This window comes from Choloepus didactylus, chromosome 4 (assembly GCF_015220235.1).
Source record: "Choloepus didactylus isolate mChoDid1 chromosome 4, mChoDid1.pri, whole genome shotgun sequence".
NCBI classification, from domain to species: Eukaryota; Metazoa; Chordata; class Mammalia; order Pilosa; family Megalonychidae; genus Choloepus; species Choloepus didactylus.
Genome location: NC_051310.1, coordinates 108,058,179 through 108,085,419, shown reverse-complemented (window position 1 = coordinate 108,085,419; position 27,241 = coordinate 108,058,179). Strand labels below are relative to the sequence as shown.

The following is a 27,241-nucleotide window of genomic DNA, read 5'->3' as shown; positions in this document are numbered from 1 at the left end:
TCAGCAGGGTCACACTGCCTCTGGCACCAGGGGTTTGTGGCACCATTGGGGCTGCCTCTGAGCCTAGTTTTGCAGCCTTTCTACCAAGTCTGTAAGCTACTACATAAGCTTTCAAAACTTCTTTTTCCTTCCTAAATTAGCCAGAATTGGTTTTGGTTGCTTCAATTAAGAACCGATCCTGTCTGAAATAGACATTGAAGCCAGGTTGCAACCACCAGATCCTTAGTGAAATGGGGGAGTCTTGGCTAGTTTTGGGGAGGTGAAGGCTGTGAAACTCTATCTAGTATTAAGGGATGGGACTCTGGAGGACAGGGCATCCAAGGGAGAAAGAGCAGATGAAATGATCACATATATATATATATTTGGAATGAAGAGCCAATTGAAGACTTTGGGTATGTAGAAGGCAGGATTGTGGCCCCCAGAAGATCTCACCTTAATCCCCAGGATTGTGACTATGATCTACCCATAAGTATGTCACCTTACCCTGTAAAATGAACTTTGCAGATATAATTAAGGTTACTAATCAATCAACCTTAAGACAGAGAGATTATCTTGAATTAACCAGTGGGCCCAATATAATCACATGAATCCTTAAAACTAGAGAACTAAAAGGAAATCAGAGAGATGCAGCAGAAGGGGAAATCAGTGAGATTTGAAGCATGAGAGGGATTCAACAAGCTATTACTGGCTTGAAGATGGAGGGGGACATGTGTCAAGGAAATGGAACGTCGGTTCTACAACTGCAAGGAACTGAATTCTGGCAACAAGCTGAATGAGCTTGGGAATGGATTTGTCCCCAGAGCCTCCAAAAAAAGGGGGGAGGGCAGCATACAGCCCTGCTAACACCTTGGTTTCAACTTTGTGGGACCCTAAGCAGTGAATCCAGCCATGTCATAATATACTTCTGATCTACAGAACTGTGAGCTAATAAATAGGTGTTGTCTTGAACTGCTAGAGTTGTGATAATTTTTCACGCAGCAATAGAAAACTAATACAGGTACTTAGGGGCCATTGTCAAAGAAGGGTCTGAAAAGACTAGAATTCAAGGACTATGGGGTGGGCGGTTCCTTCTAAGGGCATTGACCAGCTGAAAGAAAGAATGAATAGCTCTAATTTCTAAATTCTTTGTCTAATGGGCTCAACTTGCCAACAACAGTGATCAACCTAAGCCTTTACAGTGGCACCATCTGGAGAGGGTGGTGCTTTGTTCTCACGGAAACACATTCGGATTTGCTTTCCATGTCCATCATGCTTTTGCCAGCACAACCATCTGTGCACTCACCTTCTACACAGACATGGTATCAAAGACAACTTGCTTCTAAGGAAACACACTTTTCTACAAAATAAGCAAATGAGACAATGGTCTTCATTCACTCATATTACCATGTACCCAATCATCCAGAGGCATCTGGCCTTTTAGAAGGGTGAAATCACCTACTGGAGACCCAAGTTACAGCACAAATGCTGATCTACAAGATATAATATATGCCTGGAACCGTCAATTGGCACATGACCCCAGAAAATGAGGGGAAGAAGTAGAAGGGTTTCTTATTACTACTGAAGACCCACTCACAAAATGTTTTCTTCCATCCCTACAACCTGGGACTCTTTTGGGTTAAAGGTTTTGGTCTTAGAAGAATGCCTCCATTAGGACACACAGCAATGATTTCAAATACTACTTGGCCATTTTGGCTCCTCATGCTACTGTGGTGTTCTAACAGAGCATCTATATAATGCACACAGCAAGGAGTACAAATGGACCCTGGGGGGTCCCCTAGGATTCTTCATGGTATGTCAATGTTCAATGGTAAAAATTATGGAAACTGTAGCCAGTGGTACTGAATTGTGGTGTTTGCCGATTTCCTTGGTATAGAAACTCCCACAACTGATTGTAAGCTACCCTCATGACATCACTGAACATGAAGTTGGTATAAGATGTGCAATAGCACCCCACTGTATGGTATTTCCACCATACATGTACAGAAGATATAAATAATCTCAAAAGGTTAGACAATAGTAAAATAATAAGGAAGTGATCGTTTGGGGTGTTACCTTTGTTTTTAATATAATTCATTTAATTGTAAGTTTACATAATTTAATTTTTAAAAAGACTAAAATATTGCAATATTGCTAGAAACTTAATCATCTCTCACACGTCAGTACAAGATAGTTTTGGCATACCATTGATAGAACAATTCCATAGAAAATGGATTATCAAGGGCCAGATCCCTCAGAAATGAAGGTTTGGGTCACCTCCCCTGGCTAAATTATCCAGTCAAGGTTCTGACTGAAGGCAAAGAGAATTTTAAATATTGTGGAGGAGGAAAGTCCCAAATACCAATCTGGTCCTGGATCCAGCTGCAAAAACTGGAGCAGTTTCCCATATTTTCTTCCATTTTGTGTATATATTTGTTTTAACTATTTTTTCTGTCTTTCTTGTCACTATTCTCCACTCTTGGCATTTTATAGTTGACTTAAAAATTTAGTCTCTCAATTGTATAAAAATGTAGCTTATGAGGGGTGACAATGGGATTGGGAAAGCCATAAGGACCACACTCCACTTTGTCTAGTTTATGGATGGATGAGTAGAAAAATCGGGGAAGGAAACAAACAGACAAAGGCACCCAGTGTTCTTGTTTACTTCAATTGCTCTTTTTCACTTTAATTATTATTCTTGTTATTTTTGTGTGTGTGCTAATGAAGGTGTCAGGGATTGATTTAGGTGATGAATGTACACCTATGTAATGGTACTGTGAACAATCGAATGTACGATTTGTATAACTGCGTGGTATATGAATACATCTCAATAAAATGAAGATTTAAAATTAAAAAAAAAAAAGAGCATCAACCAGATGTGTCCCCTTTTCCCATAATTCTACACCCCTTGTCAACAGGAACAAGTTAGGGTGGTCTCACTGCCTAGACATCCCTTAAGATTGGGAAAGTGATTAAACCAGAGGAAGGGGTAGCAACAGACAAGATAGAATTTAACAAAGGATTATGAATACTGAATCTCTATATAATTTTCTTTTTCTTAGTTGTTAGGGTATTAGAATAGCTAGAAGGAAAAAATTGAAAAGGTGGAAATGTAACCCATAGCATTCTTTGAAATTTGCTCCATAGCTACTTGTTAATTTGTTTGAAAGCTATCATCTTTTTGTATGTTATATTTCACAATAAGGAAATAACTGAAACTGGAAATGTAACCCATAACTTTCTTTGAAATTTGCTAAATACTTGTTAAATTGCACTTGGAAAGTTATCACTTCTATGTATATATGTTATATTCTGCAATAAAAATATGATTAAAAAAGGAAAAAAAAAGTAATCATATTCATGGCACAATGATTTTCTGCCACTCCTGCTGAAAATTAATTAACTCAATCCACTGAAGAACCTTTGAATAAATGCAAATTGAAGAACATTCTCTATACTGATTTTCACCACTCTTCAAATATGTCAATATGAAGAAAAAAACACATATATTTGTGTATATACATATGTACATATGTATATACATATACATATATATATACACACACATATATATATACACACACACACATTGTGCTGGTTTGAATGTATTATGTCCCCCAAAATGCCATTGTCTTTGATGTAATCTTGTGTGGGCAGATGTATCGGTGTTGATTAGGTTGTAATTCTTGGAATGTTTCTGTGGAGATGTGCCCCACACAACTGTGAGTTATGACTCTGATAGGATAATTTCCATGGAGGTGTTACCCCACCCATTCAGGGTGGGTCTAAATTAAATCACTGGAGCCACATAAATGAGCTGGCAAACAGAAGGAACTCAGTGTAGCTGAGAGTGACATTTTGAAGAGGAGCTACAGCCAAGAAGGACAATTTGAAGAATGCACTGGAACTGAGAGAGGAACTTCAGCTTACAGAGACATTTTGGAGATGGCCTTTGAAAGCAGACTTTTGCTCTGGAGAAGCTAAGAGAGGACAAATGCCCCAAGAGCAACTAAGAGTGACATTTTTTGAGAAGCTGAAGCCTAGAGAGAAACATCCTGGGAGAAAGGCATTTTGAAACAAGAATTTGGAGCAGACACCAGCCACGTGCCTTCCCAGCTAACAGGTTTTCGGTGCCATTGGCCATCCTCCAGTGAAGGTATCTGATTGTTGATGCATTAACCTTGGACTCTGTATGGTCTTAAGACTGTAACTGTGTAACCAAATAAACCCCCTTTTATAAAAGCCAAAAAAAAAAAAAAATTTAGTCTCTGGGTAACAGGATTTTGAGGGAAAAAAATGTGACAGAACTAGAGGAGGGCTGGACATCACCAGAGACCCTGGACTTGGACTAGGGACTGGCTACAGTTCTCACAAGATGTTGGGTTGTCTCCCTTTTAGAAAGTTACAGATGCATTTTTTATTAAGTGAGGGTTAGAAGGGAGGGTTGATTTGTTATGCATATTTTTAATTTATTTATTTTTAATTGTGGTAAAATATAAATAACATAAAAATCATTTCAACCATTTTAAGTGGACAATTCTTGATGTAAGTACATTGACAATATTGTGTAACTTTCACCACTATTTCCAGACTGCTTTCATCACCCAAAAGGAAAACTCATACTCATTTAGCAATACCTCCCCATTATCCCCTCCCACCACCCCTGGTAACTACTATTCTTCTTTCTGTCTCTATGAGATTGCTTATTCTAAGTATGTCATATATGATAAATCATACAATATTTGTTCTTTTGTCTGGCTTATTTCACTCAATATGATGTCTTCAAGATTCATCCACTTTGTAGCATGTATCAGCACTTCACTTCTTTTTATGGCTGAATAATATTCCATTATTTGGATATACCACATTTTGTTTATCCATTCATCTGTTGGGTGGACACTTGGGTTGCTTTCACCTTTTGGCTATGTGAATAATGCCAAATGAACATAGGTGTACAAATATTTGTCCAAGTCCCTGCTTTCAACCAGGAGTGGAATTGTCAGGTCATATGGTAATTCTATGTATAATTGTCTGAGGAATCACCAAACTGTTTTCCACAGTTGCTGCACCATTTTACATGCCCACCAACAATGTACAAGGGTTCCTATTTCTCTGCATCCTCACCAACATTTATTATTTTCAGCTTTTTTTAATATTGCCATCCTAGTAGGTGTGAAGTGGTATCTAATTGTAGTTTTAATTTGCATTTCTCTAATGGCTTATGATGTTGAGCATATTTTCCTATACTTGTTGGCCATTTGAATATTATCTTTGGAGAAATGTCTATTCAAATCCTTTGGCCCATTTTATAATTGGATTATTTGAGTTGTAGGAATTCTTTATATATTCTAAACCATTATCAGTATATGTGTTCCAAATACTCTCTTCCATTATGTAGGTTGTCATTACACTTTCTTGCTTATGTCTTTATATGTGTAAAAGTTTTTAATTTGATGAAGTAAGTTCCATTTATCTATTTTTTCTTTTTTTGCTCATGTGTTTTGGTGTAAAATCTAAAAATCCATTGCCCACTACAAGGTCCTGAAGGTATTTTCTTACATTTTTATAATACTAGCTCTTATATTTAGGTCTTTGATTCATTTTGAATTAATTTTTATATCTAGTGAGAGGTAGGGTCCACAATCATTCTTCTGCATGTGGATTTGCTGTTGCTCCAGCACATTTGTTGAAGAGACTATTCTTTTTCCGTTGAATGGACTTGGCACCCTTATGGAAAATCAACTGTTACATATTGTTTTTGAAGCATAAATGTGGAAAGAAGGAAGATTGTTAATATAGTACATACCCACAATAACACACCACCTCATAACACAAACTTGGGTATAGAACAATTAGTAATTGCCTTCTGTCCTCTGCCTAACCCCTGCTCTCAAATGGGAACAGGTTTAATTTCTTATCTGCTGCTTCTGAAGCAGGATTCAGGAACATGGAGACAGAATAAAGCCAAACAGGGCAACAGTAGGCATTGCCTCATGGGGAAGTAGAGAGATGGAGGATATGCCTCTATATCCTGGTATTCTCCCCAGATCAGGCAAGTGAAATGGAAGCCAACCATGTGGGTCACACCAATAATTAGGAACATACCCAGGATCCAGAACCAAATCTTGTTTACATTTGTACATTTCACAAAACTTTATAAATTCTTATCAAATTTATCCTGGGAAAGTCCATAGATGTTGTCTAATCCCAATCTCAGTCATTACACACAAGCATATATCCACACAGGGTCCAGAGAGAGTAATGAGGCCAAAGTGGGTTAGGCTGGGCCTTTAATTCAATATGACTCGTGATAAAAGCAGAGGAAATTTGAACACAGTTAGACAGAGTTAGGGAGACAGAGATGGTAGCCATTGAAGGAGGCCAAGATTGACTTATGCCACAAGGCAAGGAACATCATGGTTTGCTGGCCACCCATCAAAAGCCAGGGGAGAGGAATGGAATGGATTCTCTCTTTTAAGAGGAAATACGGCCTTGCTGACACCTTGACTTTGGACTTCTGCCTTCAGAACAACGAGATAATAAATTTCTGTTGTTTAAGCAATTAGTCTGTGGTACTTCATTACAGCAGCCCTGGACGACTAAGACATCCCAACAATCCATTAATCTCTTCTTCCACACAGAGCCATTTTCGAAGGATTTCAGCTAGCCTTGCACTATGGAAATTCTACTGTGCTAGTTTTCCCACCTTGGGCCCTGGCTTTTCCTGCTGACCACTGTAGTCAAGGCATGAACTGGATAGGCCAAACTCTTGGATACACCCAGATCCAACACAGAAGAGAAAGGATTGATATTGTTCTCATTATAAAACAAAAACAACAAAAAAGGCTCTTTTACTCACCCACATTCTAAAAGTGCTGTCCTCTAAATTAGAGAAGTAGTCCAGGGGGAAATATAGAGAACCTGAACAGACTCACTCTTCTCTTCAGACTTCAGGAAGCTCAGAGCCAACTTTGGAGCCCAGGTTTAGTTATTGTATGGGATACCTCTGGTGTTATTTTAATCTCCCAAATTCATAATCTAATTATTTTTACCTTGTCTTCTATATTTCTGTAAGTCATTGCTTATTCTTCTGATTAACAAGGTGAATATATTTACATATATATATATATTTTTTTTTACCATTTTCCCCTTTATTTTGAAATAAGTACAGTCACAGGATGTTGCAGTTAATACAGAGAGGTCCAACATACCCTTCACCCAGGTTCTCCAATGGTAACTTCTTATGTAACCAAAGTACAATACCAAAACCAGGGAACTGACATTGGTACAATGTGTATATATAATCCTATGCTATTTTATCATGTGTAGATTCCTGTAGCTACCACTGAATCAAGATACAGAACTATCCCATAATCACAAAGATTTCCTTAGTGCTACCCCTTCATCACACCCACTCCCTTCCCCCCTCCATCCCTAACCCTTGACAACCACTAGCCTATTCTCCATTTTTATAATTTTGTCATTTTGAGAATGTTATATAAATGGAATCATGTAGTATGTGAAAAGTGAATATATTTTTGCAGTACATTTATTTTTTTACTCATCTCTTTTTCTCTAGATCATTTTCATTCACCACGTATTTCCATACAGCCACTAATACAAGTGGAAGACTCTGGGCTGGACCTGCCACTGCTAGAGAGACTCAAAGTTGTTCTAAGGCCATCCTGGCTTATAATTTGGTGTAGGAAATTCAACAACAACAACAACAACGACAGTATAACAGTATTACGTGCTATGTACTTCATTATGTTTATTATACACATAATGATCACATCATTTAGCATAGCTTATGTGCCAAGTGATAAAGCAGATAACTGCATCTTTGCTTCCTACAATAAACTGCATAATGGCCCCCCAAATAAATCCAGGCTCTAATCCCTGGAGCCTCTTAATGTTACTTCATATGGCAAAAAAAGGATTTTGCAGATGACATTAAATTAAGGATCCTGTGAGGGGGACATTATCCTGGATTATCTGGGTGGGCCCTAAAGGTAATCACAAATGTCTTTAGAAGAAAAGTAGAGGGAGAATTTCAGAAGAGAAGAAGGCAATGTGATTAGGGAGGCAGAGATTGGAATGATGTGGCCACAAGCCAAGGAATGGTGGCAGCCACCAGAAGCTCAAAGAAGTCAATAACAGATTTTCCCCTAGAGACCCTGGAGGGAGGACGGCCCTGCCAAAACCTTCATTTCAACTCAGAAAAACTGATTTCAGACATCTGGTCTCCAGATGTATGAGAGAATAAATTTCTGTTGTTTTAAGCCACTAACTTTCTGGTAATTTGTTACAGTGGTCATGGGAAACTCTGTAACACTCCATAACAACAAGGAGAGTGCCTTTCTGACACATGGCAGTCACTCAAGAAATGTTTCATATACTTCAGCAAATTCAGAATAAAAGAGGAAACTCTTCCACAAAGGAATTCATGGAAGGATTCATGAAGGTAAGATTCGAGTTGTTCCTTGAAGAATTAGATGAATTACAATAGAAATGGAGTGAGAGGCCATTTCAAGGGGTGGAATAAGACCGGCAAAGTAAGGAGGCAGGAAAGCCTAGGACTAAGAGGACAATGGTATTGGCCCAGTTTGGTTGAGATAGAAGAGGTCCTTATTGGGGAATAGTTGGGGTTTGCACTGAAGAATAAATGCATTGGCTCCCTCAATACTCATTCCATTCATACCTTTTCATTGGCTTTCCTCCAATGCAACCAAGCCTATCAATGTGGGAAACTTTTACAGGTTAGTTTTCTAAGGCCTGAGCGTAAGCAGTGGTGTTCTGTGGTGTGCTGTAGAAATCCTATTCTAAATGGGTCCATTTGGCTCCCCTTCCAGAAAGCCATTTGGAGCCTCGTAGGATAGAAAGGAACTTTCCCTCCTCTGAAAAATGGCTCAGAGAATCACTGGCCAACTAGTTATCATTATCCTAGTTAACCTTCTGTGTTAGTTCTAACTCACAAAGTACATTCATCAGCTTAGTATGGACGTGGTGATTCACACGGCAACGCGATGGACTTGCCATCAGTCTCTAAGTGCTCTCATACCTACTTCACTCTCAGCATCCCTGAAGAATATTATAGTTAACTCTTTTATCCAGGATTCTGCACGGACTCCGTTAATGAGCACACCAGCATAACAACAGCATAATGATAGTTAGGGTTTGTGATATTGCTGATGGTCCTGAGATACTGTAAGGTCTTGACATGCCTGGTGAATTCTCAAAATTCAACTACATTACATTCAGTATAGTTGTTTATTTATCAGAATTCTGCATTAGCCAGAACTTTCCATTCCCTGCCCACAGTAAAGAACGGTTTTCCCACAATGGCAATCCCCATCTAACAAGTTCTCAAAAATCCCTGTCTATTTACCAATTGCAGAAAGATATGAAACTTGAGAGAATATACAGATTTTGAAGTGGAGAACAGAATGAAATGTGAGAAGATGGCTCCAGTTATATACAGGAATTTAATATATGCTCAAGACGGCATTACAAATCAGTAGAGAAAAGAAAGATTACTGAAGATAAAAAATGATTGAATTAATCAGCAGACTCTTGAATTAAGCTCTCTTAACCTCAGACTCGTTTTTTCAAAACAAGAGGAGGAAGCCTAGGACAAAGAAACAAATGGCCCCAGAAGCCTATCCCATTATTCGACAGGATGGTCTTCCCTTGAGAACATGCATACAATAGTATTGGAAAAGACACACCAAAGCATTTACAATTCTGTTTGGGGTGAATTTTTTATTCCTTTTTTCTGTGTTTTCTAAAATTTTCTAAATTGAATATACTTTTGCTTTTGAAATAAGAAAAATAAATGTTTATATCAGCCCAGGTTCTTAACTGCAAGCAATAGAAACCAATCCCGGCCATTTTAAGCAGACAGGGGTTTTATTAAAAATGTATGGGGTAGATCACTGAATTACAGAGAAGGCAGAAAATCAGGCTTGGGCCTGAGCAGAGAGAAACAAGCTTCCGTATCATTTTCCAAAGCCTGCCTGGTAAGAAAACAACAGCTGTTCCATCAAGCACTGGATACAATCTTTGGGTCACCTCCAGCTCTGCGCCAGGAACCTGATCTTGTAGCAATCACAACTGTCGCTGGCACCAGAACCAGGTCAGTGCCACCTCTGCTTCCTGCTGTTACTAGTCCTCTAGTTGGAGTCGAAAGCACAATTGGCCAATTGACCTAAGTCATGTGCCTGCATCCCAACAGCAACTGTACTGGGGAATAGCAAATATTTGGCATTTTCAGCCTCTGTGGTAGACGGATACCTCTTCATCTCATCAAAACTCAAGGCGGAATTCCCTAAATGTAGAAAGAAAGGTGGTTCATATGTTGAGTAATGAAAAGAGCAGTAAATGTCTACTACATAATATACTTTTAAAAGAGATTTTCTAAAAATAAAAACTGTAGAGGGAGGAAGGAATCTGTGAAAAGCAGCAACAGTTGAAGGGAATTGAGTAGAAAGGGGTGGACATAATTCAGGCAGGGATTATGCCTCCACTTGGTGAAAATCATCTTCCTCTTCCCTTAAAATAAGAATTTTTCCCCTTCATTTTATTATTCACTCCAAGATTCTCTACCAATCAATACATTATTGGGGGTTAAACATTGCTTTTTAAAATGAAAATTCACTTGAAATGGTTAATGTGCTATCAATAATTTATTACTGGTATGAATTAATTTGGTCATACAGTTTTTTAATTCCTGCCTTAGAAGGCTACACTGATTCCTATTTTTAGCTGGAGATGAAGCAGATGAAAGAAAACAGGAGCACTCAGCTCCTGGGGGACAGAGGCCGCCTGGGAGAGGAAGTGCAAAACGGAGTTAGGGTATGGTAGCAAAGGAGGCCTGAAGGGAAGGACACAGGTAATGAAAACAAGAGAGCATAAAGGAATATAAAAATATATCATAATAGAGACACTTTAGAAACGTTGTTTGAAACATCTGTGGACCACTATTACAGGTTGAAATGTGCACCCCCAACAGACATGTTCAAATCATAACCCCCGGTTCTGTGAAGGTGACTTCATTTGGACTTTGAAGGGGTGAGCATTTAAAATGAGGCCAGACTGGATTCGGGTGGGCCCTAATCCTATATGACCGGTGTTCTTATAAGGAGAAAACTGGATACAGAGACAGATAAAGGGGAGAAGAAAATGTGACAACTGAGGCAGAACACACCATGGGTTGTGGTCAAGCCATCGCCAGAGAAAGGCATGGGACAGATTCTTCCCTACAGGCCTCAAGGGAGCACAGCCCTGCCAACGTCTTGATTCAGACCTCTAGCCTCCAGATCTGTGAGACAATACATTTCTGTTGTTTTAAGCCACCTGTTTATGGTGTGTTTTTATCACTGTGGTTCAGCCATCTCATGGGCTACAAACTATTCCAAAATAAAATGGTCATTAAAAAATAATTTCTTAAATCTCTTAAGAGTCCAATGGAAGCACATCATGAAGATGCCCTTGTTTGCCCCACAGTATGTGTCCAAAAGGGCGTGAGAACTACTGACACATTAGACCCTTAGGAAAATGCTTGCCAGTTTCAGAAGCAGGAGTAATTGTGCTCTTTCTAATGGATACTGTGCATCATGTGTGTGAAGTTCTCCTTGTTGTACTGGCTACTAGGAAGCTCAGAGTCAAACTGATGTTTGCTCCTGAACAGGAAACAGGATATTATGGTGTTGATGGCATGTTTTTTGGATCCCAAACTGCTGTTTGTTTTTTCTATCCTTTTCATATTTACCATGCCTCTTGTCCCCTCTCACATTACGAAAAAAATTGTAGACTGTTTTGCAAGCCATCTTAAATCCTTTTTGTAATGAAGTAGGGCAAAAATAATAAGTATGCATATTGACATTTGCTTGGGAGCCCAGAATGTAAATTCAAGGCACAAGTTCTTTATTCTGGTAGACATCAGACCACAATTAAATCTTCCTCAAATTCTGTTGTCCTGGTAACTGGTCTCTACTTAGAGAACATGGAGGGCAAGATTGCCCAAAAGGATCTGGAAGGAGAGCAAGAAGCTTATTAAGGAATTCTTTCTAATGCTCACAACCACGCAACAAGCTGCGCCAGAATGGCAGCACGGAGTTGGAGAAAAGCCCTCCTTCTGGTTATCCTAATTGCTGTGATATATTTTGGGCTCTGCTGCCATTAAGTGGCTTGTACATTATAATAACAAGATTGGCTATGGCACACCAAAAATATTGACAACAAATAGTAGTTTGGATTATCACAGATTGCAAATCCTCTAAGTGCATTTGACTATCACAGATACATTTAAACTTAGGTGAACTGTAGCTGGGGGAATTTTTTAAAGTGTCAATTGATGTGAATGAATAAAGATGGGTTTAAAGGAGCTATATTGCTTAGGGATTAAGGCCAACTAATTGGAACAATTCACTTAAAAAAACCTCCAAACTCAAGAGAGCTGCTCACATTTATTTGATTGAGTCACATACCCTTTAATCCTTACTACTTGTACGGGTAGCCATGGAATGGTTCATTTCTCTCCATTTGTACAAGGAAGAATGGCTTTTAATTGTGCATAAATGAGACCCTGCAACTCCTGTAAGAAGGGAGAAAATGTCTGCAAGGCAGCTACTACAGAGAAGGGAGAAATTTAAGTAGCAGTCATTTTTATTTAGCTTAACAGATTTTAGCAGGAAGACTCTGAATATGAATCAGCTTCATTTTTAAATCCTGAAGAGAATTTCTGAAGCAGCCCAGAAGGTGCTACTTTAGTCAGAGGCAATTAAAGGAAGCCTAGAATAGCAGGAAAGAAAATCACAAAATTTGTTTGGACATTGCAGGGAAAGAAGTTACAATTTATATTAACTTCATTCCCACATCCTCCCTGAGTCTATTTGTTTTTATACTCTTACATAAAATTCTTTCCCAGTTTGTGGAGGTGGGAATGGGGCAAAAGGGAATAGCAGGAAAAGTTTATATTAGATTAAGATATTGCTTGTCATATTTTAATTCCAACAATGTGTAAAGTGTGTCACAGGCACTTAATAAATAAGATCATACAGACTTTCTACCCATAAGCAACTGATTCTTCTCAACAATCAGATTCCAGTCCCTCCTTGAAAACTTGGGCATAACTAGAAAAAGTAGACACTTAGATGTAATTCCTCCTCTCTGGGTCTCTGTTTCTTTACGGTCCTTAAGGACCACTTAAGGCATTTTCAAAGTTAAATTCGTTACAATATACAAAACCTAAAAATTATTAAAATGTGGTTTCTCAAAATGAACTATCAACAGAAAGTACCCAGAGAGATTTCCTGCAGGTACCACTTTTAAAGTGGCCTTCACTATATTCTTGTAGCCAGTAAGAAAGCTACTTAATGATGCATAAAACTAATTATTACAAAATAAGATTTAATCCATACGGTAGCTGCTCACAATGTGGAAAATCACAGTCTTTCATGGCCTATTTTCTTTTAAAATGTGTGCCCTTTTCCCATCCTTAATGTGCTGTGCATATGTAAAATAAATACTCTTCACAGCAGGACCCTGGCTTGTAGGCCTTAAAATCCAATAAAAGAGTCCTGTAGTTTAATGGTCCTTAAATGCTCGACATCTTTTTCACTTAATGTAAAATCCATCCGATCTAATAGCTGTGACTGAATTATAGATATATCATTTTTTTCTATTAAATGTTAATCTTCTGACTTCGCAGAGCAATAGAAGCTCTAAATTATTAAGGCAGCAATAACCTCTCTAAACTCTTTCCAGAATTCAGAATATTCCCAAGATTGCTATCTTGAAAAAAAAATCGCAAACCTGCTTAAAATATAAAATAAAAATTGGGCCCATTAAGTCCAATAATTTGGTACCAAATATCAATTATAAGAGACATTGTTTTTATTGGTGACTCGTCCATTATTTCACTGAATGGCATCTAATACACATGCGTACACACAAACCTAATCCTAGGGGAAGGGGAAGGAACCCTCACAAATCTTGGCTCTGTTTCATTTACAATGACATTTTTGCAACCTTCTTTTTTTGGTTGAATTCACTTATCATTGGTGTTTGTTCATGCAAGCATAAATAATGAAAACGTCCTCTAATAAGTGATGCCAAATGCCAATTATGCTAAGCACAAGCACTCTCACTGCCCAGGAAGTCTGGTTGGAATGCCATCTCTGCTGATTTTTTTTTTAATCTCTACATTCGTGACTCGCTTGAGCAAGGGGCCATATATGCAGTAAGAATTAGAAGCTATGCTAAGAAGCAGATTAAAATATACCTGCTGAAGCTGGTCCAGATAATCCTGTTTCAAATAACCAAGGCAAAAACATGGGAAAGAATTGAATTTTAGTTGAGGACATGGTTGAATGAAATAAAGGCTGAAATGCCTATACTATTTTCCATTTTGTGTACAACATATTCTACAGTGTAAATTCTGCCTTGGTCCACCCTTTGCTTTTTTTCTGTCTCTGAAAATTATTCAGAAAATTTAGTGGTCAGGAGTAAGATCTAGGTTCTTTTTTTTTCTCTGCCAAACATATACAACCATATGTTTTGCATGTTCATCACAAGCATTTCTCTTTCAATTCTTATTTTGGTGCTGGAGGTACTGATATTACTCTGCAGCACAGAACTTGCAAAAAGAAAAAAGATCACCACAAGGTTGCAGGATTCAGTGATGAGGAAAATTAAGGAGGCAGTAAGAAGTAGTTTTCTTCCACCATGGTGAAACAGATGTCAAGAGAAGCTTGTAACCACTGCTATCTAATGTTTCCCATTATTATAAGCAGGCACTGATACATCTAGTCATCATGACCATCAAAAATTAATGTGAAATTCTCCCCTTTTGCTTTGAAACAAGTGAGCCAAAGAACATGAACCATTCAGATAGGCAAGAAGCATATATGTGAGGCCTGTTTGTAGGTCCATGTTAGAGGACAGCTGGTGACACTAGGGAAAAATAGTGCTCAAATGAAGCTGTATGATTTTTAGAGCAACAATGAAACAACACATTTAGAACAATAGAAATTTTTAAACTGAATAAAATTTGATTGGGGTTTAAATAAAAAACAAGCCATAAGAAAGACTAAGTTAAACCCATCTGGAATTCTAGAACAATGCAGATATAGTCAGTGATCACAGTCACTACAATATTAAAATTTAAGATGTTCATTGCATGAATATTTAATCTTATTTTAATATACAATTCTTTATAACACTACCCCTCTGTCATGATGAATGAGCATTTCTAATGAAGCAGGAGTGATAAGAAAAAAATGAAACCATGGAACAGTAATAAAGCTTTCAACGAACGATTACACTAAAATAGGGATTTAGTGCTTCTTTCAGAGAGCACTCAAAACATCTCAGCCAACAACAGCTGTAGAGGTTAGCATTGCCCATTATCTATGTTCCACTTGTTTGCTAACCAAAAAACCTTAATCTTCAGTGCAATCTCTGTCCAGGATATCATAGTGAGGGAATGAAACAATAGGATTAATTCAAGGAGGTTACTCGATATTTCACTAGAGATAACTAATTAAAAATGGATATCATCATCTTTACTTTGAAAACCACTGTTCCAAGTTCTCTAAAGAGCGCAAAGAGAGTAGTTTAACTTGAAAATCCTTTACAAGACTGTTCAAAACAACATTCCACAGAAAACATTTTATTGGTGGTTGAGGACAAAATAAAATACACATATGGTTCTCTTTCTACCCCAATAAGGAAAATACAACACTGTAATTCAATATTTGGTATATAACTTTGCTATACTCAAGAGCTTCAACAGGTGGACCTAAAACTCGTGAATCAGAACTCATGTTGAAGGACAGTATTAAATGTAATATCTAAAGAAACCAAATATTGCCTATGTAAACTGTGTATACTACCTAAAGAATAAAAAATAAATCCAATCATGACTTGTTAATGTTGTTTCTAAATGGAGGAAACATGATGGCTTATTCTTTGGTGGGAGAAGCTATCCTATTATACAAAAATGGGATAAAAAATTAGATTTAAAAATTATTGCTAAGTCACATTCTATACTCTAAGAGAATCCAACTGAAATTATTCATTTGTTCAGTTTATTTGCCAACAATCAAATTAGTAATTTTAAACCTGAATGCTAAACAAAATATTAATAAAAATAATAAGATATAAACTTCCTTTAATGAGATATAGTTAATAAAAATGGTTGGTTACATTAGAGTACTTACTATAAACATGTCCAATTTTACTTCCTTGCTATCTATATTCTTACAGTTTATTGTATTATTGCACTTTTGTCTAAAACCTTAAAGACCTGTGTTCTAAAATCAATATGCTTATACTAATTTTGTAAGAAAACAGCATTTCACATTATTAATCTTATTTGTGCAATTTTCCTTTAAATAAGTACGAAACATTTGGAAAATGCATATATAATGAGTGCTTGGTTACTATAGTAGCAAATGTCAAAGTAATTGCTAAAAAAGAGGTCTAAAATTTTTGACAGTTTGAAAAATATAGTATTCCATTTATGATAGCTCTTTGAATACTGTGGCAAGAAAAGTCACAAGTAAAAATTAAGATACTGTTGTGGAGATTATGAGGCAATTTTATTATAAATTCCTGATATATTCCACCCCTGCTGTTCTTAATCTAAATGTAATTTAGTACTGCAAACCATTTATGAAAAGAAATTTATTCTTAAAAGGCATAAAAGTTACTAGTGTAAGAAGAAAAAAATCTCTACCTCCAAAAGAAGTCAAAGGCACTTATTAAGTTACTTCAATAAAGACGCAACTTGGCCAGCCAAGTTACAATGCATTCCTCAAAACCACTGTTAAGTCTTGTGGCTTGACTGAGGATCTGAAAGGTCTTTTGATCCACTTAAAAGTGGCCACCAAACAGATTAATTTCTTGGAAACAAATCTTTAAACAATTATTTCAGTCCATACCGTCTTCATATGGACCTACTCAGACCACACATGCTTTATTAGAGACTCAAAGATTTAAAAATATGTAGTCCATCCAATGTTGTTTGTCAAACTGTAAAATTAACATATATACAATACATGATTTGAACAGACAATGAAAAACTCAGTAGCATATTCATCTAATTTAAAGAAAACCTACTGATGGAACAAAATAGATTTTATTTTAATTATATTAGCAAAGTAAGGCCTGGCAAGGCCATGCAATTGCACACAGAACACCCAGCACCAGCAGGACAAAGCAGTCATTAGCCGATCAGTGCTAGCACACAAGCCCCTGCTGCATTTGTATGATCTGGAGTAAGGCTGCCTGAACATCTTCATCCATGTGACCCTTGAGGGAGAGAGGAAAGAGGAAAATACTTTATGCCACCATCTTTACTCAAGAATTCTAAAGACAAATTCTTTATAATAGGGCATAATTGGTTGTGATTCACTAAATGCTAAATCCACACCATTATGATGATGAAAGGAATTATTGGAAAAGGGAGTAGAACTTTAGCATGAAAATAAAGTCAATTTAAAAGTACTACACACCTGCTGATCTCAACTTGTATTATCAGAAAACAGATGGACAAACTTCTTTTTCTCTCTTTTAATAATGATCCCAGAAGATAGAGGCAACATTATATTATAAATGAGCAAAACAGATTTCAAGGAAACTTTATTTTTGCTCCTACTGAGATTTATTTTTAATTAGAAAAGTAACTTATGAAAAATCCCCACATTTATATATTTTTATACAAATAGTATCATAAATACATATTATTTTGCAACCTGTTTTTTTTTCACTTAGTGTCACAAAAAAAATTTCCTTAGAGTTATCTAATTATTTTAAATTATTGTATAGTAGTTCACTGTATGAATATCACAATTTCTTTACCCATTCCCCTAATCTTTATGAACAGACTCCTAGAGAAGAAATTGTTAGGTCAGAAAGTAGGCTCAATTTTGAACTTTGCTAAGTACTACAAAATTTCCCTCTACTGAGATTATAGCAATTTACACTTCCACTGACAGGGTACAAATGCCTGTTTCCTCAAACACTCTGGCCAGCACTATAGACTACAGTCCTGTTTAGTATTTGCCAATCCCACAGGTGAAAAATGCTAAGTACCTTGTTTATTTGCATTCCTCCTTACCAGTGAGGCTGTGCATCTTTTCACATGCCCATTAGCCATTTATATTTAAAAAGAAACCTTTTAAACTTAAAAAATCAAGACAGAAAGTAGATTCAAGGAGACCAGGGGATGAGGTCAGGGAGAAGAGGAAGTTGATACTTGGTGGATAAGAGTGTTTTGAGATTTCTGGAAATTTTTAAATAAAATTAATAATTTAAAAAAATTGATTAAATGCAAGAAGTCAATATGGTGGGCTTACAAACTCTATTATGCCCTCCCCCACTTTTTTTTTTTTTTGCTTGAGATAGGTTTCAGTCCAACATTTCCTATCAATATAAAAAGTTTTGCTTCCAAAATCTTTTTCTATAACAGCAGGATAATTAAATTTCAAATATTAGCCATAGCTTACTAAACTGAATTTCTTAGTTAACTTTATGATATCAGAAGGCAAGGCTATTTCAGATGTCAGTTGTTTTTGTTTTGATTCATTAGGAGTCAATAGACAATAATTCAAAATTTCAGAGGTGTACATTATACAAAGTGGAGAGGCTTGTTAGTTTACAGTATCCTTCAGGTGAAAGCTTATCTAATACCAGATCTGGGTGAGTTTCCTGCCTCTCTAATTACAGATTTTCTACTCTTTTCTACTATGCCCCCTTCTAAATTTTCTATTCTGGTGTCCATCAAGTCTTTTCTAATAATTGCAATATACTTTCAAATACCAGCTTATCTTCTATCTATTCAAAAGAGAGCAGCCAAAGATACCTTCTTCTATCATACCATTCATTCTTTTTCATAGGTTCCCCTTCCATATCCTATAGAAAAGGCAGGCTTTTTTATTTTAAGAATTTGACATCATAACGTTTCTTCCTCTACATTATTTTACCTAATTTTTTTTTAATGATCTTACCTTGAGGCATTCTCTCAACATCTTCCTTTTAAAAAAAAATAGTATGGCCTGACACACTTCAAACCCTGAAACAATTCTTATTACAGTCATACGTTGGAGATGCTGCAGGTTCTGTTCCAGACCACCACAATTAAGCATATATCACAGTAAATCAAATTACATGAATTTTTTGGCTTCCCAGTGTATATAAAAGTTATGTTTACATTTTACTGTATTCTATTAAGTGTGCAATAGCATTATGTCTAAAAAATGTACATATCTTAATTTTAAAATACTCTACTGCTAAAAAATGCTAACCATTATCTGAGCTTCAGCAAGTCGGTATCTTATTGTTGGTGGAGGGTCTTGCCTCAATGTTGATAGCTGCTGACTGATCAGGGTGGTGGTTGCTGAAGGCTGGGATGGCTGTGGCCATATCTTAAAATAAGACAATAATCAAGTATTTGCCCCATCCACTGACTCTTCCTTTTTAAAAGATTTCTCTGTTAACATGTGATGCTATTTGATAGTATTTTACCCACAGTAGAATTTCTTTCAAAATTGAAGTCAATTCTCTCAAACCCGGCTACTGCTTTATCAACTAAATTTATTTAACATTCTAAATCCTTTGTTGTCATTTCAATAGTGTTCACAGCAACTTTACCAGGAGTAGATTCCATCTCAGGAAACCACTTTCTTTGCTCATCCATAAGAAGCAACTCCTCATCCGTTCAAGTTTTATGTTGAGATTGCAGCAATTCAGTCACATCTTCAGGCTCTACTTCTAATTCTAGTTCTCTTGTATGTCTACCACATCTGCATTTACTTCCTCTTGAACACTTCAAGGTCAAGAATCAACTTCTTCCAAACTCCTGTTAATGTTGATATTTTAATTTCCTCCCATGAATCACAAATGTTCTTAATGGCATCTAGAATGGTGAATCCTTTCCAGGAAGTTTTCAATTGACTGCCAAGACCCATCAGAGGAATCACTATCTATGACAGCTATAGCTGTATGAAACGTATTTCTTAAATAATAAGACTTGAAAGTTGAAATGAATCTGATCTATGGGCTGCAGAATGGATGTTATCTTAGCAGCATGAAAACAACATTCATCTCGTGCATCTCCATCAGGGCTCTTGCATGACCAGGTACATTGTCAATGAGTAGTAATATTTTGAAAGAAGTTTTTTTTCTGAACAGTAGGTCTCAACAGCGGGCTTAAAATATTCAGTAAACCACGTTATAAACAGATATGCTGTCATCCAGGCTTTGTTGTTCCATTTAAAGAGCACAGACAGAGAGGATTTAGCACAATTCTTAAGGGCCCTAGGCTTTTCGGAATGGTACATGAACATTCACTTCAATTACAAGTTAGCTGCATTAGCCCCTGACAAGAAAGTCAGCCTATCCTTTGAAGCTTTGAAGGCAGCATTGACTCCTCTCTAGCTAGGAAAGTCCTAGATGGCATCTTCTTCCAATAGAAGGTGTTTTGTCTACACTGAAAATCTGTTGTTTGGTGTAGCCACTTTCATCAATTATCTTAGCTAGATCTTCTGGATAACTTGCTGCAGCTTCTACATCAGCGCTTGCTGCTTCACTTGCACTTTGTTATGGAGACGGCTTCTTTCCTTAAACATCAAGAACCATCTCTCCTAGCTTCAAACTTTTCTTCTGGAGCTTCCTCACCTCTCTCAGCCTTCAAAGAATTGAAGAGAGTTAGGGCCTTGCTCTGGATTGGGCTTTGGCTAAAGGGAATGTTGTGGCTGGTTTTGATTTTCTATTCAGACTACTAAAACTTTCTCCGTATCAGCAATAAGTCTGCTTCTGTTTCTTATCACTCGTGTGTTCATTGGAGTAGCACTTCTGATTTCCTTCAGGAACTTTTCCTTTGCATTCACAGATTGGCTAACTATTTGGCGTAAGAGGCCTAGCATTTGGCCTATCTCAGCTTTAATTATGCCTTCTTCACTGCACTTAATCATTTCTAGCTTTTGATTTTAAATGAGAGATGTGTGACCATTCCTTTCACTTGAATAGTTAGAGCCCCTGTGCAGGGTTATTGATTGGCCTAATTTCAATATTGCTGTGTCTCAGGGAATAGGGACACTTGAGGAAAGGGAATAGGGATGCTTGAGGAGAGGGAAAGAGACCAGGAATGGCCAGTTGATGGAGCAGTCAGAACACACACATTTATTGACTAAGTTCACCATCTTATATGAGCATGGTTTGTGGCACCCCAAAACAATTAAAATAGTAACATCAAAGATCACTGATCACAACACAGATCATCACAATATATATAATTAAAGTTTGAAATATTGCAAGAATTACCAAAAAGTGACAAAGAGACATGAAGTGAGCACATGATGTTGGAAAAATTGTGCTGATAGACTTACTCGATGCAGGGTTGCTACAAACCTTCAATTTGCAAAAAAAAAAAAAGCATTATCTGCGAAGCGTAATAAAGTGAAGTGCAATAAAATGAGGTATGCCTGTATATCTCACCTATCATTCCAACATTTGTCTCTCTAGTACACATTTCTGAAAAATCTATTCTGAGAATTCTGGAAATGTTGTTTATGAGATTTCTATACAGCATTAAGCACAGTATCCTTCATATTTTAAACATTTTGTTAGTGTGATTAAAAAACAAAACAAAACAAAAAATGCAACTTTCTCAGTATATCCCCAAAGAAGAGAATTCTTAATCTTATGCTTTACTGAGTTTTAGATTCAATAAATATATATTTTTAATAATCTCTTAACAGAAAAAAAACTTTTCCTTAATTGTTACAATTCTACACACTCCCTATTTTTCATTTTTGCACTTTTATAGTATTCTTTATATTTCAAAGAAATACTCCTAAGCTACTAAGAAAACACACTAAGTCTTTTCCACTCTACTCTTTATGCTTACAGCTACATGTGGAAGTCAAGGCATTATCTCCAGCTAGCAACACCATTGATGTTGCTGCCATTGTGTGTTGCCAAACTGTCTATAAACTGAGTGACAAGCAGATGGAGACAACCCTAAATTTAAGATGCTGTGTTGCCACGTAGCTTTGTAAAGTTCTCCGGGAGATATGTAAGCATGATTAAAAGAAAGGCAATTATTTTAAAATAAGCATATGGGGTATAGCTACTTTAAACATCAAATACTTTCACATAAATTTTTCTGAAAATAGAAGATAATTATTTTCTCTAAAATGATTACCTTTCCAAAAGTGAAATAGTTTTTACCTGTGCAGCACTAAGAAGGTGTGTCCGATAAATTGCGATTACTTCTTGATGCTGTCTGTCAGCATCCTAGAAATGTAGAAAAATAGAAAAATCAGAATCTCAGCATTCACATTTCCAAACACATGGAGGCTTGTGACACTGCTGTCCTTAGGTCTGACACTACAAAACAGTGTATTATTGAAGTGCTACCTTGGACCACCAGATGCAGAATTCTATCACATAACAATAGTATAAACTTTTCCAGTGGTTGCATGAGAACAATTCATAGTGAAACCCATGCTGCTCTTCTCAGATAACATGAAATCACTGCCTCAGGTTCACATTTAATGCCAGGAATCTAATCGATAGATGCTTAACAAAATATGCTTTGCATTGTTACAAAATCTTCCTATCTTGTCTTCTATTGCTAAACTTTATTCTCTCTCACAGTTCCAAGACTGCATTCTTTTCCCACATCACTTTTGACTTAAAAATCCTGGGTGGCACCTCTTTATACGTAACAGAGAATCCAAACTCAGCCTTTTCCTGCCACCTGGCATGCCACTTGCATTCCACCTCTATTGCCTTTCTTTGCCTGAAAGACCCTCTAATTTCCTCTCACCTACCGAACACGATCTATTTAGGAAACTAGCTCCCACCACACTAGTAATCTTTCTTTCCTGGGAACTCATATCACATAGAATCTGGGACTGCATTTTCAATGTTATTCTGACATCTCTTGCTATTTTACTTTTCATGTATCTATGCGTGGTCTCTCTAACTTGCACACTCCTTGGGGAAAGAATTATGGAACTGTTTCTATCTCTGACAGTGCTTAGCTCAGTGTCATAACATAATAAATGACAAATAAATATTTCCAAATATTAAAGGGACTATTCTATCCTTCTGATAAATCCAAGTTAGCAATCTGCCAATAATATGTAGGCCAATAGTGCTAGAAAACAAACACTCTAAAAAATAACTTTTTTCTATTCAAAAACAACTTATAACCTATTCTTACAGAATAGGAAAACATTAGCAACAATTTACATTTGGCTGGTATTATTTTATACTTAGCAGTTTAATGTATATTAGCTCATTCAATTAAAAAAGTAAACAAACAAATAATCAGTTAGTATTATATTTTATGGATGATGAAACCAAGGGATCAAAGATAAGGGGAATGCTTGACGCCACTAGCTTTTTTTTTTTTAATTAAAAAAATTTTTATTAGATAAATTGTGATTTTACAAAACAATCATGAATGAAATACAGGATTCCCATTCAACACCCCACCACCAACACCTTGCAATGGTGTGGAATATATGTTACAACTGATTACTGCACTTTTTTATAATTGTACAATTTTTTTTTTAACAGAAGTTACCTTTGTTACAATTGATAAAAGATGATTAAAATCGTACTATTGTCTATTATCTATAATTTACATTAGGTGAATTCTTCTCAGATTCTATCTCATTATTTGCACCGTGTATTAGTATCTTATATTTTTGTTTTAATTCATGAAAGAATATTCTTATACCTGCACTATTAATTATAGTCCATTGTCTACAATAGGGTTTATTGTGTTGTACAGTCCTATGTTTAAATTTTATTCTAATAATATAGGTATCCCAAAGTTTCCCCCTTTAACAACACTCACCTCTTCAGTTCAGTACTGTTGATTACACACAGAAATATGTTACCATCACCACCATCCATTTCCAAACTTTTACCATCCACCTAAATAGAAATTCTGTACAAATTAAGCATTAACTCCCCATTCTCTAACCCCAGTCTATTCTAGACTCTAACTCTATGAATTTGCTTATTATAATTAGTTCATATCACAGTGAGATCACACAATATTTGTCCTTTTGTATCTGGCTTATTTCAATCAACAATGACCTCAAAGTTCATCTATATTGTCACATGCATCAGGACTTCATTCTTTTTTACGGCTGAATAATATTCAATCATATGTATTTACCACATTTTATTTATCCATTCATCATCTGATGGACACTTGGGTTGCTTCTTTTGGCAACTGTGAAGAATGCCACTATGAACATCTGCTCACGTCCCTGTTTTCTATTCTTCTGGGTCTGTATCTAGTAGGATTGCCAGAACATATGGTAATTCTATACTTAACTAAGGAACTGTCAAACTGTCTTCTACAGTGTCTGCATCATTGTACATACCCACCAGCATTGAATGAGTGTTCCTATTTCTCTACACCCTCTCCAACACTTGTAGTTACTTCTGTTATTTTTAATAGTGGCCATTCTAGTAGATGTGACACCGCCGAGGGCCAGCCTCAGCAACGGTCAGGGTCCTGATAGGGGGGCTGGAGTCGGCGAAGAAAGGAGACAGACATCTTGCTGCGTCTGGGTACGAAGATGGAATCTTCGACCAAGCAGAGCATCAGAGCTTTATTTTTATAATTCTCTGTAACATACACACTAGCATTCAGGCATACAATACTAGAATATTTTGGCTAAATCTCAGACATTATTTATTCTTACACAATGATCAATGGGCTAGCAGGGACAGACTCCCTGGAGCGTAGCAAGACACAGAGTTTCGGCACAGGCATAACAGTTCCTGTTATTTAGTACCAAGCAATCTATAACTATTTTTTGTGTTCATGTTTTTGAATCTGTTAATCATTACCTTTTTGTTTCTTCTAGCTAACTCTTTCAAAGCTTGGGAAGGGGGATTACCACCTAGTTGACAGGTGGCCAGTGGGAGTGAGCAGAAAGAGTGACCTATTGTCTTCTAAGAAAGGAGCAGGCATTGTCACTTACGCTGAAGCTAATGCAGGGTAAGCCTGAAGCTAATGCAGGGTAAGCCGTTGGCTCATTAATGTAGCTAGGTGTGGGAGCATTCCACCACCACAGAGCCCAAAAGACGCCAAATGAGAAAAAGAGGCAGCATGAATATAAGAAACAGCAGCAAGAAACAAATTCCTTTTAGGCAGGAGTCATAGGTGCCACTCGATGCTCTGCCTTGCGGAACGGTTACCACGACGTGTACTGAAGGCCCAAGGGCTGTGCCACTAGGCCCGACTGCCGGGTGCTGAATCGGCTGCCTGCATGACACGATATCTCATTATGGTTTTGATTTGTATTTCCCTAATGGCTAGTGACACTGAACATCCTTTCATGTGCTTATTGGCCCTTTGTAATTCCTCATTGGAAAAATGTCTTCTCAAGTCTTTTGTCCATTTTTAAATTGGGTTGTTTGTCTTTTTATTGTTGAGTTGTAGAATTTCTTTATATATTCTGGATATTAAACCCTTATCAGATATATGGTTTCCAAATACTTTCTCCCATTTAGTAGGCTGTCTTTTCATTTTCATGACAAAGTCAATTGATGCGCAAAAGTTTTTAATTTTCAGGATGTCCCATTTGTCTAATTTCTCTTTCACCACTTGTCCTTTGGGTGTAAAGTCTAAGAAACCATTGCCTACCACAAGATCTTGAAGATGGTTCCCTATGTTTTCTTTTCGGAGTTTTATAATCCTGGCTCTTATATTTAGGTCTTTGATACATTTTGAGTTAAGTTTTGTACAGGGTATGAAATGCAGGTCCTCTTTCATTCTTTTGCATATGAATCTCCACATATCATATGGATATCCAACACCACTTGTTGAAGAGAGTATTCTTTTCCAGTTGACTTGGCAGCCATGTCAAAAATCAATTGGCCATAAATGTGAGGGTCAATTTCTGAACTCTCACCTCAATTCCATTGGTCATTATATCTATCCTTATGCCAGAACCATGCTGTTTTGATCAATGGAGCTTTGTAATATGCTTTAAAATCAGGAAGTGTGAATCCTCCAACTTTGTTCTTTTTCAGGATTGAATTTTGACTATTTGGGGTCCCTTAACCTTCCAAATAAATTTGATGATTGGTTTTTCCATTTCTGCAAAGAAAGCTGCTGGAATTTTTATTGGGATTGCTTTAAATCTATAAATCAATTTGGATAGACTTGACATCTTAATAACAGTTAGTCTTCCAATCCATAAACATGGAATGTCCTTCCATTTATTTAGGTCTTCTTTGATTTCTTTTAGCAATGTTTTGCAGTTGTCTGTGTACAAGTCCTTTATAAATTTATTCCTAGATATTTGATTCTTTTAGTTGCTACGAGAAACGAAATTTTTTCTTGACTTCCTCCTTGGATTGCTCACTACTAGTGTACAGAAACATATCTGATTTTTCCAGGTTGATCTTGTATCCCAAGACTTTGCTAAACTCATTTATTAGCTCTAGTAGCTTTGTTGTAGATTTTTCAGGACTTTCTATACATAGGATCATCTTAGCCGCAAAGAGGGTAAATTTTACTTCTTCCATTTCCAATTTGGATGTCTTTTATTTCTTTTTCATACCTAATGGCTCTGGCTAGAACTTCCAGGACAATGTTGAATAAAAGTGGTGACAGTGGGCATCCTTGTCTTGCTCCAGATTTTAGAGGGAAACCTTTCTGTCTTTTGCCATTGAGTATGATGTTAGCAGTGGGTTTTTCATATATGCCCTTTATCATTTTGAAGAAGTCCTTTCATTCTTATTTTTGAAGTGTTTTTATCAAAAAAGGATGCTGGATTTTATCAAATGCCCTTTTTGCATCAATCGAGATGATCATATGTTTTTCCTCTTTATTTTGTTAATGTGGTATAGTTCATTAATTGATTTTCTTATGTTGAACTACCCTTGCATACCTGGGATAATTAACCCACTTGATCATGGTGTATAATTCTTTTAACTTATGGCTGGATCTGATTTGCAGGTATTTTGTTGAGGACTTTTGCATTTATAGTCATATGAGAAATTGGTCTGAAATTTTCTTTTCTTAGAGTATCTTTATCTGGCTTTGTTATTCGGGTGATGCTGGCCTCATAGAATGAGTTGGGTTGTGTTCCCTCTCTTTGATTTTTTGGAAGAGTTTGAGCAGGATTGGTATTAATTCTTCTTGGAATGATTGCTACAATTCACTGTGGAGCCTTCTGGTCCTGGGCTTTTCTTTCTTGGCAGGTCTTTGGTGAAT

At 36.7% G+C, this 27,241-nt stretch overlaps 1 protein-coding gene across 5 annotated transcripts in view; it reads right to left on the bottom strand.

Moving 5' to 3' along the window:
• Positions 1–15,633: 15,633 nt before the first annotated feature.
• The window catches only part of UACA (uveal autoantigen with coiled-coil domains and ankyrin repeats), a 154,293-nt gene continuing 142,685 nt past the window's right edge, over positions 15,634–27,241 (bottom strand). For all 5 annotated transcript variants that reach the window (XM_037833538.1, XM_037833536.1, XM_037833535.1 and 2 more), the window contains exons 18-19: positions 22,213–22,278; positions 15,634–17,292 (exon numbers count right to left, since the gene is read on the bottom strand). In XM_037833538.1, the coding sequence (XP_037689466.1) occupies positions 17,221–17,292; positions 22,213–22,278 (138 nt within the window). In that variant the 3' untranslated portion in view covers positions 15,634–17,220. The remainder of the gene's footprint in view (positions 17,293–22,212; positions 22,279–27,241) is intronic.